General features: G+C 58.7%; 1 protein-coding gene across 3 annotated transcripts in view; it reads right to left on the reverse strand.

The window, feature by feature from the left end:
• Nucleotides 1-4,598: 4,598 nt before the first annotated feature.
• EPN3 (epsin 3) overlaps nucleotides 4,599-13,024 on the reverse strand; it is a 9,172-nt gene continuing 746 nt past the window's right edge. Inside the window, exons 1-10 of one of the 3 annotated variants that reach the window (XM_045299879.1) lie at nucleotides 12,178-12,412; nucleotides 9,425-10,101; nucleotides 8,444-8,562; nucleotides 7,820-7,900; nucleotides 7,459-7,584; nucleotides 6,438-6,525; nucleotides 5,731-6,000; nucleotides 5,440-5,562; nucleotides 5,085-5,324; nucleotides 4,599-4,933 (exon numbers count right to left, since the gene is read on the reverse strand). In XM_045299879.1, coding sequence (XP_045155814.1) covers nucleotides 4,599-4,933; nucleotides 5,085-5,324; nucleotides 5,440-5,562; nucleotides 5,731-6,000; nucleotides 6,438-6,525; nucleotides 7,459-7,584; nucleotides 7,820-7,900; nucleotides 8,444-8,562; nucleotides 9,425-9,962 — 1,920 coding nt within the window. In that variant the 5' untranslated portion in view covers nucleotides 9,963-10,101; nucleotides 12,178-12,412. Of the gene's footprint in view, nucleotides 4,934-5,084; nucleotides 5,325-5,439; nucleotides 5,563-5,730; nucleotides 6,001-6,437; nucleotides 6,526-7,458; nucleotides 7,585-7,819; nucleotides 7,901-8,443; nucleotides 8,563-9,424; nucleotides 10,102-12,177; nucleotides 12,413-13,024 lie in introns of those variants that run through there. The other 2 variants (XM_045299878.1, XM_045299880.1) reach the window with 2 other exon arrangements.

A 13,024-nucleotide genomic window follows, 5' to 3' on the forward strand; every position in this document is an offset into this window, starting at 1 on the left:
GCGGAGGTCCTGCTGTGTGGCTCACAGAAGGGCTCTAGGCGGCCTGGGTGCTCCATTGCTAACCTCGAGGTTGGCGGTTCACTCCCCCACCCCACCCCACACCCAGTGGCACCACAAAAGTCCAGACCAACTGCTTGCAGAAAGAGAGCAGCCAAGTCAAGCTATGGCGCAGTTGTGCTTTGGAACACACGGCCGGCCTCGCCAAGCGTTAGAATGACCTTGGCAATAACAGGCTCTGTTTGGGGAGGTTGGTTTGGCTTCGGGGTATGTTGCACACTTGGCCAGTATTTACTAAGTGACTGCCAGTTACTGACCGAGCCTGGTGCCACAGTGCTTACTCGAGGTGGGCTGTGATCCACAGGCTCAGTGCTTCGAGACCACCAGCGGTTCCACGGGAGAAAGATGAGGCTTCCGACCCCCATAGACGAATACAGTCTCAAAAACTCCTACCGGGTCCTATAGGGTCGCTGTGAGTCGGAAGCAACTCTATGACAGTGGGCTTGGGTTTGCCTGATTCTGCTAGGCACAGGGACACAAGGTCCTGGCCCTCGTGTTGTTGCTCACGGACTGGAGAGGGAGGCTCATCTCGCACTCAGACTGGTCGATGTGAGCCATCTCTTCCGAGAAGGGTCATGAGTAAGTATTACAAAGGGGCCGAGGGTGGGGGGCGCTCTTTGAGAAAGTCACATTTGAGTGGCCAGAGAAGAACGAAAGGAGGCAACTTGGAGAGGGGCTGGGGGAAGTGCAAGGGAAGGAGAAGGCCCTGAGTCTAGGCTGAGGAGGCAGAAGGTGGGAGGGTTGGAAAAGAACTAAGGAAGGCAGGAAGGAAATGAGGCCAGCGGTGGGGCGAGGGCTGTGGGCAGGCCTTGATAAGATGACCAGATTTTAACATTGGTAAAGCAAGACACCATTGATAAAACTCATATCCTGGCGAAATAGCCACATGGCAGCCAAAAACTGTATACCCTGGCTTGTCGTGCATTCTTTCCAAAAATCAGGACTTTTTAAAACGCCACGGAATGCTGGAAAAATTGTTAAAAATTGGGACTGTCCTGCCAAAAGCGGGACATCTGGTCACCTTAGCCTTGGAGGGCCTTATCAGCTGTGGGAAGCAGTGCGGGTTCTTGATGACAGCAGAAGGAAGCTGTTGACGTGTTTCAGGCAGTGGAGTGACTGGATCGATCCGCATTGCTGAACAGGCCTCCTGTCTCCTTGGCGGAGAAAGGCTTGGACAGGGCAAGGCAGGAGACAGAGCAGGCAGGAAGCCCGTGAAGGCCTGCGCCTCTTGGGGGCTTGGGGCTAGAGAGTGGAGATAAAATAGGAAGGACTGCGGTCCAGTGAGGAGGAAACCGTGTCAGGATTGAGGGTGAGGAAGAGGAAAAAAAACGCCAAGGGTAATTTTTAGAGGGTGGGAGGAGGGCGCGTAAGACAGGATGGTGAGGCATTTATGAGGAGAGGGACAGTGAGAGGCCCAGATTTCGGGGTGGGAGGTGGGGTTCATAGAGTCAGTTGTGAACATACTGGTTTGAGGAGATTTGGAAACATTCCCATGGGGATGATAAGGCTTTGGATGGTAGAGGAGAGGCTGACGGGAGGGAGGACGCAGGGGCCGTCAATACGGAGACAGTGTGGGCATGGTCGAGATGGTCTAGGGAGACAGTGGAGGGCTCAGGCTTGAGGAATTCCAGGTGAATCCATCAAAGGCGGAGAACGAATGGCCGAGTGGTGAAAGGACAACCAGGAGAGGGGGTGTCCCAGAGATGAAGGGGAGAGGGCTTGTCCACCGGGCCAAAGACTCCCGAGAAGCCAACGGCGATGGGACAGAAAACGTTCCGTGGGGCTGTGGCAACATGGGAGCCATGGATACCACAACCGAACCCACAGCCGTTGAGTCGATAGTGACTCTCAGTGACCCTACAGGTCAGGGTAGAACTGCCCCTGAGGGATTCTGAGACTGTGACCCCTGGCGGTAGTGAAAAGCTGTGAGGAAACACTCTGATGGTGAGGTCAGGCTGAAAAGGGGATCTGGGTTGGACTGGACTGAAGGGTGAAGGGGAGAAAGGGAGAGATCCAGAGATGGGGTGGGAGCTTGGTGCGAGGGAGAAGACGCAAAGATACTTTCAAGATGAATGGGGCTCCATCGGGTACTGTCGATGGGAAGGATTCTGACAAAAAATGTCAGGGGAAGATCATTCACCCTGGGCAGTCCCTGAAATCATGGTGAGGTTGGGGTGGCAGGATCAGCAAGCCAGAGGGCCTGATGGGTGCTTCTCGGGAGCCTGCTCCCGCTGAATGGAATAAGGTTAGGATCAGAGACCAGGAAGCCTGTTTGCATGTGGAGGAATTTCGGATGTTGACCAAGCTCTCAAGTGTAGACCGTGGGTGAGGGTAGCTTAGGTCAAGGGGAGGTAGGATCATCCTCTTAGAAAAATGGAGTCACTTGGGATTGAGGCAAGACCTGGGTGAGAAGACTGCTCTGGGACTGAAGTATTTGACGAAGGAGGTGGTGTGGCAGCCCCGTGAATGGAAGGGATTTGTACAGAAGGAAGATGGTCTTCAAGTAGCTATGGCAGAGCAAGCTCGGCTCTGTGGAAGGCAAAACAGGAGGTCCTGGGTGAAGCGGTGTCCCCCAGAGAGCCAGTTTAGAGGAGGAGGAGGGCCCATGTGGAGAGGAACAAAGAGTGAGCCGGGGACCCAGAAAGACAAAACCCACGGGTTTGGCAGAGGCTAGGAGGGGGGCAGGACCCTGGGGTTGCCTGGCAAAGCCAGGAAGGCGGGCATTGCAGTTGGGTTCATTCCTCCCGGTCCATCTCAGAAGAGGGTGGGCCTGGGGCCAGCGAGGAGACACTGGTCCAGGAAGACTCATTTAACAACCTCAGGAGGAAGGAAATGCTTGTTCCCATTGACAAGTAAGGAAATGGAGGCACAGACAGGGAGAGCTTAAGTCGTTTACTCAAGGTCAGAACATAAGCACTTATTACTAAGTCGTTATTAAGATCAAAACACGGGGCAGAGTTTCAAACCCTGTTGATCAGACTCAGTGTAGGTGCCAACATCCTACTTGGACCCCCTCACCTCAAGGAGACACATTGTGTTCCTAAAGGTCTCATCCCCCCACCTCACCCGGGCCCCCCTTGTGTGTATCTGTTCTTTGGAAGACCTGTTTGCTGCCACCATCCCAGAAGCGGGTAGGGGTTGACAGCAGGAGGCCTGTGGATCCCTCTCCCCTTCCCCCAAGCAGTAAGGACACACCAATGTCCAATGGTCCCATGGCTGGGGATCAGTAAGTAGAAAAAGACTGGACGTGGTGGTGGCCCTCAGCATGAGCAACCAGGCCCCTCACCCTTGGATCCCAGGTCCCACAGAAAGGCCAGGAAGGGCCAGCCTCCCTAAGGGAGGCGTTTCTTAACAGCCTTGGTGAACGGGAGTGGAGCTGAATGTAAGGTGCCTCAGTGAAACAAAGCCGATGGGTCCCCATTACCCCCTCCCCCAGCCCTCACCTGGCTGGTGCTGCAGTTATGTCACATGCGCCTGGCTTGCTGTCTGGTTGCTCTGGGAGCTCCCATAGGACTTGGGCTAAGCAGTTCTTGGATTGCTCCCAGGCTGGCCCAGCCCTTTGTCCACAGTAGTCAGTCAATATTTGCTGAAGTCAAACCAGAGCCCAGCCTGGGAGCTCTGGGCTGTGGAGCCAGGCTGTCTGAGTCCCAAGGCCTCTTGGCCAGCGCTGTGATTTAGAGCACATCGGTTAACCCAGCTGCATGGGTGAGGGGCCTGAAGAGTCACAGTCAGTCCCCGACCGTGTGTGGATTTTATACTCTGCCTACGCCAACTTGAGATTCATATGCACCATAAGCACGGAACCCCATCTTTTCATTTTGCAGCAAGCATCCCAAATTCTGTAGCCCCCGGCAGGAATAAGAGACTGTCCACCCCGGGGGGCTTTTGCAAGGATGAGAGGAAATAATAATCTGCCACAAGTGTTTAGCCCATAACCAATGCACAGTCAACATTGGCGACGGTTCTTTGCTGTAAGTGGTCCCGGGAGCCCCAGTGGACATTGTAAGGGAAGGAAATGACCCGGAAGAAATTATGCCAAGCCGAAGTATGTGTGGGGTGGCGTGGGGGCAGGTGGAGGGTGTCGAGTCTATAAGAAAATGGGAGCACTTGGGGGGCCCATATTGCTGAGTCGTTTCCACTGCAGCCAGTGATGACACATTGGCCCAGCCCCGGCAGCTGAGACCCCTCCCCACCACACACACAAAGTCCACTTTTCTAGAGCTGAGGGCGTGGGTTCCAGTCTTTATTACCAGGCCGTGGTTTCGGCCCCAAGGGAAGCCGCCTGGCTCGGGTTCCAGGAATTGCAAGGGATCTGCCGGAGCCTCCGTCAGTGTTCAAGATGCACAATCACGGCGCCGAGAGACGGCATCAGGGCCGAGGCACAGTGGGCCCTCGCCGCCAGGTTCCGATCCCAGGTGGCAGCCTCGCCCCGCCCCTTGCCAGAGGGGCGGAGCTCTGCGGGGGGCGGACGGGGCGGGGCCCTGCCGCGACCACCGGGGCCTCGCGCGCCTGCGCCGGCCGACTTGGGGGCGGGGAGGCGCTCAGAGGAAGGGGTTGGTCCCCGCCTGCGGGGGCGCGTTCGGCGGCCCCGTGGAGCCCGACGTGGGCAGCAGCGGCTGCGGCTGGCTCACTGGCTGCGGCGGGAAGGCGCCGGCCTGCGGGAAGACGCTGACCGAGGCGGGCAGGGCCACGCCGGCCGGCACGCTGCTGAGCGGGAGGGGCAGGGAGGCGCTGTAGCTCATGGAGCCCAGGGGTGCCCCGACGGGCCCGCCCACCGCCAGGCCCAGGGCCGGCGACCCGGCGCGCATCTGGTTCAGGGTGGGCCTTCCTGGCTCACCCGCGCCGAAGGGGTTGGTGGGGGATGGAGCACTGAGACCTGCGGGAAGAGAGTGGATGGGGGACTGGAGCGGGTGCGAGGCATAGCCTTAAATGGGGCGGGGCGAGGAAGATGGCAAATGGGGGACTTAGAGATGGGGGAGAGGGAGATTCGCCCACCAGGGACGGGGCTCTGGAAGGGGGTATCCTACCTGTCAGGAATGGGTTTCGAGTCTTTGCAGCCTGAGGTGTCTTGACTAATGAGTCAAGGTTGACCAAGGAAGAGGCCGAGGGGCCCAGGAAGGACTCAGGAGTCCGGCAGGCTCGGACCTCCATGCTGGGCAGTGTCAGCACGTCCCCCAGCCCGTCCAGGTCAAAGGCATCTGGCTCCTTTGTGCCATTTTGCTTGGAACTGGGGATGGTGGGCATAGGCTCTCCAAACAAGTCCAGTTCTGGAATGGCAATGGCAGAGCCCACCGGTGGGGGGAGGGACTGGCCAGGGGGGTGCAAGGCAAAGGGCAGGGGCCAGCTCAGCGTGGGCTCCCCCATTCCCTACCCCCTGCTTACCCACTGGGCTGCTGGGCTTCCCCAAGGGCAGGACCTGGGTGCCCCCCAGCCTCTCCTTGACCTCTGTGGATTTGGATTGTGGAGGATTGGCAAATGGGTCAAAGGTTGAGGTACCACCTAGAGCTGGGCGGCGAAGAGAGATGGCAAGAAATGTAGGTACCGTCTGACCCCTTGCTAGGGAAGTCATTTTCTTCTCAGCGCAGGCAGGAGCTACAGGCATGTTGGCATTGCAGGGAGGAGCACCCAGACGTCCCCTGGCCCTTCACCCAGTTGCCCGGGCCCTTTGCTTACCAGGTGTGTTAGAAGTCTCCACAGGGGCTCCCCAAGGGTCAGTGCCAGTGCTGGGGAGTTTGTGGTGGGGGGAGTTCAGTGCCCAAGGGTCTGTGGTGGGGGCTCCAGCAGGCAGCACTGGGGTCCGGCCCCAGGGCTCAGAGGAGGAGAGCGTAGGGGGCAAGTCCCAGGGCTGGCTTCGAGACAAGTGATTTCCTGAGGGGACCGGAGACCAGGGGTCTGCAGAGGGACCCCAAGAAGAGCCGCCGGGATCTGTGCTTGGCCTGAGACCTGAAATGGAAAGGGCAGAGATGTGACCGGGTACCCAGCCGTACCCCTCTCCCCAGGCCCTTCCCAGGTAGCCAGCCCAACGGGTGTCTGGGGGACCCACTTCACAGATGGGATGCAGACTCAGTCATCCAGCCCACTGGAGTCCACATTTAGCAAGTTGTCCCAGGAGCCTGGGGACCCAGTTTGAGACCTCTCAGACCACCTCCCCGTAAGGGAAGCCAGGGAGGAGGCGGCAACAAGAGGGCATGGTGAATTTCCCTATGAGCTGGCCCCCAGCTGTCACTACGACCCTGCATCACAAAAGAAGGTGAACTGAGGCTCAGGGCAGTGCAGTGAGGGACTTGCCCAGTGGCCCTCAGCTGGCGCGAGCACGTGGCTTGTAAGGAATGGGTGCTTTGGGGCCAGCCTGGGAGCTCCTTGCAGCCCTCCATGCCCACCTGGGATGTCCCATGGGTCAGCAGAGCAGTGTGTGGAAGGTGGGGCCAAGGTAGGTGCGAAGACGTCAGCCAAGTCCAGGATGGAGGACTGTGGGGGAAGAGGCAGCATGGCTCAGACATGGGTGGAGCCCGGAAGGAGGACCAGCCTTGACCTATCAACCTAAGTCCAACCTAGTCTCCTATTTGTTTCACAAACATCTGTTAAGGACCGACCCCACACTTTACATTTTATAAACCAGTTCCTCCTCCATTTACTGCCTGGTTCTCACAACAGCCTTGTGAGGTCAGTAGGGCAGGTAGGTATTGTGCCCATTTTATAGATGAGTCAACCGAGGCTCAGGAAGGAAGCTATTTGTGCCTGCAGTCGTAGCCAGGAAGAGTGAGCTGAGGTCCAGAGGAAGCACTTTGTGGCTGAAGTCATCCCCAGGGAAGGAAGCAAGCTGGAGGAGCCCCCAGCCCTGCCTGACCCCCTTCCTAAGCTCTCCTGCCAGAAGGGGTCAGTGAGGGAGGAGATCGATTTCATGACAAGCTCCCCTCCCTAGGTCAGTGCCCAGGAGAAACTGGGTCACCGTGAAGACTGGCCCGAGAGGAGCTGAAATTCCCCCAGGTCGCACGGACAGCTTTGGGAGGTGGCTTTGCTCCTAGCAGTTTCCACGCCTCCCTCCCAGAAACGATGTAATATGAGCCTGATGTTTTCAGTACCAGGTACCTGAGCCCCCCTCTAGACCCACAGCATCACAGAATCCCAGTCATGCCCATTGTATGGAGGAGGAAACAGGCCAGAGCAGTGGCTCGGCCCAGGCATCAAGTAAGCAAACAGCAGCAAGCCTGCAGATCTTGCATTAAGACCAGCATCTCACTTTGCCATCAGCCACTTACCAGCCTGATACCGCTCCTGATACCCCTCTGCCCGCCTTATACTGCCAACGCTATACCGAGCCCTGCTCTACACTTAGAACAAATATTACCTCAATCTTCCAGGACCTATTCAGCCTGCGCACCCAGGCCCCCCCTGTCCTACCTGGCTGGCCTTCAGCTTCTCCTCCTTTCTCTCTTCTCTCTGTGGCTCTCGGTTCCGCCGCCTCGGTGCTGCAGCCCCTGCCCCATTGGCCCTGGGGGAGTCATCTCCCCTCCAGGACCTCACTTCCTGTGGAAGAGAGCCAAGGAGAGCCTGAGCGGTCCGCCTGAACCCCAGAGGGCCTGAGCACCGAGGCTGGAATCCAGAGGGAAGTGCAGAGGGGGAGGTAGCGTGAGGTCAGAACCAGGTGCCCAGACAGACAGCAAGGACCACCAGGTGACGCCACCAGGTGAAGCGAGAGGAGCCTGGCAAGGGCCTTGGGTAGCACCTCCACCAGCACCAACACAGGTGGCTGGGCTACTACCTTCGCGTGCTCCTGCTGGCTCAGGCGCAGAGCCAGCTGCAGCTGCAGGTCCTCGTCCCTATGGGAGACTGGGGGGACCGGCTGCGAGGGAGGAAGAGAGGGTGAGCTTGGCCCATTGCTCCCACCCCTGGGCCAGGTGGGCAGTGTAGTGCAGCCCCAGTTAAGGGAGGGGTAGGTGGGTAGAGAGACAGAAATGCCCATGTGGACTGCTCCCCCGCAGACACCAGCATGGGTATGACCTTCCCGCCTGCGTCTGAGCTGCGCTTTCAGTCAACATCAGTGGGGTTGCGCCTTTTCTGCTACCTGCCCGGTCTGCACAGATTCATAAAGCGAATGGTACAGAAGGCACAGGACTGTCCCTACCTCCTCATCAGGGGGTGTCTGCATGGCCCCCTGCCTTCCTCTGGTGCCTTTGTCAGCACACCCACCCGCCCCACACTCAGGTGGCAGCAACCCCAGGTGCCTGCAGCCCAGGCTTGAAGCAGTGAGGCAGTGGCCACCAAGGTCACCACCAGGTCCTGTGCTGGCTGCCCTTAAGAGCGGGGAAGCCTAGGAGTCCAGGCGTTGCCTCTGGCCCTGACCCAGCTGCGGTGGCCACAGGGCTGCCCCAGGAGGGGACCTCACCTTCTCGGCCTCCTCTCGGCTCATGGCCAGGGCCAGCTGCAGCTGCAACTGCTCTTCTCCCGTCGTCTGGGGCCGGGCGTGCTCCAGGTCGGAGGCGTAGCGAGGGGAGGAGGAGGAGGCTGCAATGCGTCAGGGGCTCGGTGACCACACTGGTACCCACGGGCTCCCACTCCCCTGGGGCACCCCACCGCAGCCTACCCAGACGCTGAGGCCCAGAGCATGGAACTGAAGAGGAATGGGGGAGGCCGCGGAGATCTCTAGGGGGCCAGGCCACCCGCTCAACATCTGTCAGGTTTCTGCCCGACCCAGTGGTACAGACGGCAGCCCCTCCTTGCAGACAGATCAGAGGGCCGCCTGCCCCCGGGTCCTGCAGTAGGATATACATCCAGGCCCCTTCCTGCTTCAGGCCAAGGGGGGTCTGGGTCAAACAAGGCCATGGCCCTTCAAGCCCTCAGCAAAGTGTGGGGGCTGTATGAGAGGGTGGGCCGTTCTGGAGTATTCCTCAGACCCAGCAGCCCCCACCCTGGGGGAAGGGGAGGCCAGAACTGTCCCGAAGCCCTCCCCCTACCTGGCAAAGTGACCCAACAGACCTGGCCTGGATTTCTGGCACAGCTGCTCCGCCCCACCCCACTATGTTACGTGTGTCCAGAGCAGCGCCCTGAGTGTGTGGTGTGGTGTGGTGGAGGTGGGTGGGGCCGGGAATGGAGGGGTGTGTGGGCCAGGGCTCCCTCATTCCATTCACACCAACCACCCCCAGAGAACTCAGAAGATCACTTCTCCCACCATCCCAGCCCCCCACCGGGGCAAATGTCATGCTTCGGCAAGTGCATTGGGCACCTACTGCGTGGAGGGCGTGGCACTGTGAGCAGAGCCCGCTTCACCTTACTAAGTCCTGGCTGGCCAGCCACGAATGGACCTCAGCCGCCCACCCCTGGCCCTGCCCCCGCCCCCACCGCCGCCCCTTCCGGATGGCCCACTCACAGTTGTAGGAGGACGGGGACCCTCGGGAGCGGCTGAAGCCCAGCTGCCCGCTGCCCATGCTCACGCCCTCCAGTGCCATGCGCTCCTTGGTCTTGAGGGCGTGGCTGCGCTCCTGGCGCAGGCGCTCCTCGTCCTTGAGCAGCGTCATGACCTGCTTGACCTTCTCGCGGACGTTGACGCCCTGGTCCTTGCCGTCGCGGTCGATGTACTGGAAGTCCTTGAGCGTCTGGACGGTGTAGAGGTTCTCGCGGCATTGGTGGGCCACGCGCTCGGAGCCCGTCTTGAGCAGGTAGTCCAGCAGCGTCAGCGCCTTGTACACGTGGCGCCAGTTCTTGCCGCTGTCATTGAGCCGCCGCCACAGCATGCCCATGACCTCGGCGAAGGCCACCGTGTTAAAGGTCAGGTCCGCGATCTCCGACATGAGCGAGCTGGGCGGGCCCCACGGGTCATTGCTGGTGGCCTCTCGCACCTTGATCTCCGCCTCCGAGTAGTTGTGCACGATGTTCTTCACCTGGCGCCGCAGCGCTGAGGTGGTCATGGCTGGGGACTTGGAGATGGGCGACCCCCGCCCCAGCCTGAGGTGGAGGGCCGAGGGCCACCGTCGAGAGGTCACCGTCTCGGAGGAGAAGCCACCGTGCGCTCAGCAGAGCGGCAGTGTCCTGGGGTTCCACATGGGTCTGAGGAAGAAAGGGTCTGTGACTCAGGGGCAGTGACACCCGCCTCGAAGGCCACTCACCTGCTGGCTTCATCAGGCCCAACGATGTCTCCTTAGGATGCCACTCTTACCATCCCTGCACACACAGAGAAAAGGAGGCTCCGGGGAGTATTACAGGACTCTCCCAGTCACACAGCAGGTGGGGGCAGAGTCTGTGCCCTTGTCAAGGACATGAAGGTGACCCCAGGGACACCCACTGGCCTTGTATCTGTTTGGACACTTGTAGCTCCTCCGGGATCTCGCTTTAAGGGCTACCCTTCCAGCTTCCCAACCTTGCACCCTTCTGGTGGATTGTGAATTTGGGTTATTTCATTCAACACCTGTTTGCTGGGTCCCTTCTCTGAGCCAGGTCCAGAACACAGGCCCCGGCCCACCCAGTCCAGCCGACAGGGTGACAGACAATCACAGAGCAGAGTAACCCAGGAGTAGACACACACACACACACACATGCATGCACAAGCACAGGAAATCAGGGAGACTCCCCAGAGGAGGTGCTGGCTGAGGGGGAGGATAAGGAGCCAGTCAGAGGCGAGGGAGGGAAAGAAGTCCTGGGGGTCACTAGGAGTTAGGCCACAGGCAAGAGACGAGGGAGCATTTGGGGAAGGCTCACTCTCCAAGAGATTTTCTAGCCACCCTACCATACAGGAGGCCAGAGAGGGACATGACCTGCCCACAGTCATGGTGTGTGGGTGGCTGAGCCGGACTAACACCTAGGTCTCCAGAAGACTAATCCAATACTTATTGTCAGTGTCACTCTGTTTTGTAATTAGTCTTCTTGTCTCACTGGCTCAGTCCCGCCTTCTCAGCCAGAATTCAAGGTCCCCAAGGGCAGAGCCAGCCTGGGCACATGGCAGACCTCTGATGTCCCCCTGTGGGAGGCATCAAGCCAGTCCCCATCCAGCCCCACCGTCTCCAGACCAAGCTGTCTGAGAAAGGGGACCCAGGTCCAGGGCAGAGAATAGGTTCTCTGAAGGACATCCCCCCAACAAACAAAACTGGAATGGCCCTCCCACACACATGCACGTGCACTCTTACACACACATCACTACACCAACACACACACATACTCATGAATTCACCAGTGTATACACACTTTCACACGCAAAAACATTCACATATACCATTTCAAACACTCATACACTCATATACAAACACATTCATATACCAACCCTCACACTTTTATAAACACACATTCATAAACCACCGCTCGCACACACACTTACACATTGATGCACAAATACACGTAAACACATTTAGACACATTTATATATCAACTCACACATATTCACACCTCCACACATCCACACACAAGCACGTTACGTACCAAGTACCAACTGACATTCACACACACATAACCAGCTCTCTCTCACACACACATACATATTCATACATTCATACCCAGACACATGTAAACACACATTTATGTACCAACTCAAATGCAAATTTGTATACCAATTCATACATACGTTCACATCACACATTAACACACATGTAAACACACTTATATACCTACCAACTCAAACAAATTCATACACCAGCTCACACATACACTCACATACTCACACGCCAACACACAATGTAAATGCACACATTCATGCACATTTGTAGCCAACTCAAACTCGTATTCATACACCAACACACAATCACACACATCTCCTAACACCCTCATGCATACTCAAACGCACACAATCTGCAGTATCCACTTCACCCATGACCTCCCTGGGCACCTCTTGGCTCTGCCCTCTGTGGGCCTCATGGTGCCCAACTGGCCCATGAAGGCAGGACTCAGGCCTAGGAGGCTGCCTGGCCCCACCCAATCTCTCGGCATCCCCCCCTACCTCCACTCTCCCTCTTCCCCTGCTGGCCAACCTGGCAGCTTAAAGGAACCAGTGCTGGCCCTCTCTGAAGTGGCTGGCCCCGCAGGACAGGCCTTGGCCGGTTTTGCTGGGGCCCAGGTGCTAGGTGAAGCACCACCAGGAGGCTTGGCACTCATGGGCAATAGGGTGAGTGGACAGCGCCTGGCCGAAGCCGTGCCTACCTTCCGCTTCGGTCTCCTTGTCAGGCCTTCTGTGGGGATGAAGCCTAGCCACCACTAGTGTAACTCCGGGCCTCCTCCTCGTCACTGGTGACTCAGACCTGCCTTTACCTCCCCACCTGGAGGCTGGCAGTGCGCTCAGCCCGCCCCAACACACCTCTCCCAGGGCTGGCTGGGGAGACCAGCCCAACCAGTCATGCATCCTGACTCCTCCAGCGACCCGCCGGCCCAGCAGCCCGGACCCTCCCGCCTGGCCCAAGCCAGTGGGAGGGACCTCCAGGCCGATCCAGCAGCCCCACCCTCCCGCCTTTTCTCCCATAAGGTGGACACCGGGAATCTTCTGGACCCACCGCTGCCAGAGCTGGGGGAGGGGGAGGTCAGGAAGCCCGGGAGGGAGGTGTGCCTCCCACTCCCACTCCTTCCCCTGAAGGACGCGGTAGGGAAGACGAGGAGGCAGGGCGAGACCGTAGCGCCGAGGGAGGGGGGAAAGGGAAGGAAGGAACTCGGGGAGGGAGTAGCTGGGAGCGCGGCCAGCGGTGTTACAGCGAAGGGTTTATTGAACACAATACGCCCAGAAATAAAAGGGTGAAACAGAAGCCCAGCAGCTGATAGATAAGGCGGTGGCAGCGGCAGTCCTGGCAGGCGGGTATGGAATTACCGCAGTGACCTTGAGCCAGCCCCTGTCAGGTGGAGGGAAGGACACCTAGGCAGCGCCCAGAGGCCGGTTCAGAGATGGGGGAGAGGCAGGCAGGAGGGCCCGCGGGCTGGGGGATGGGGTCAGAGGAGAACTTTCAGGGGAGCTGCCCATCTCAGAGCCAGCTGGGGGACCTGAGGGCTCCGCCACGCCCCG

Source organism: Echinops telfairi, unplaced genomic scaffold (assembly GCF_000313985.2).
Source record: "Echinops telfairi isolate 266 unplaced genomic scaffold, ASM31398v2 ScPeMD7_7458;HRSCAF=8496, whole genome shotgun sequence".
Lineage (NCBI taxonomy): Eukaryota > Metazoa > Chordata > Mammalia > Afrosoricida > Tenrecidae > Echinops > Echinops telfairi.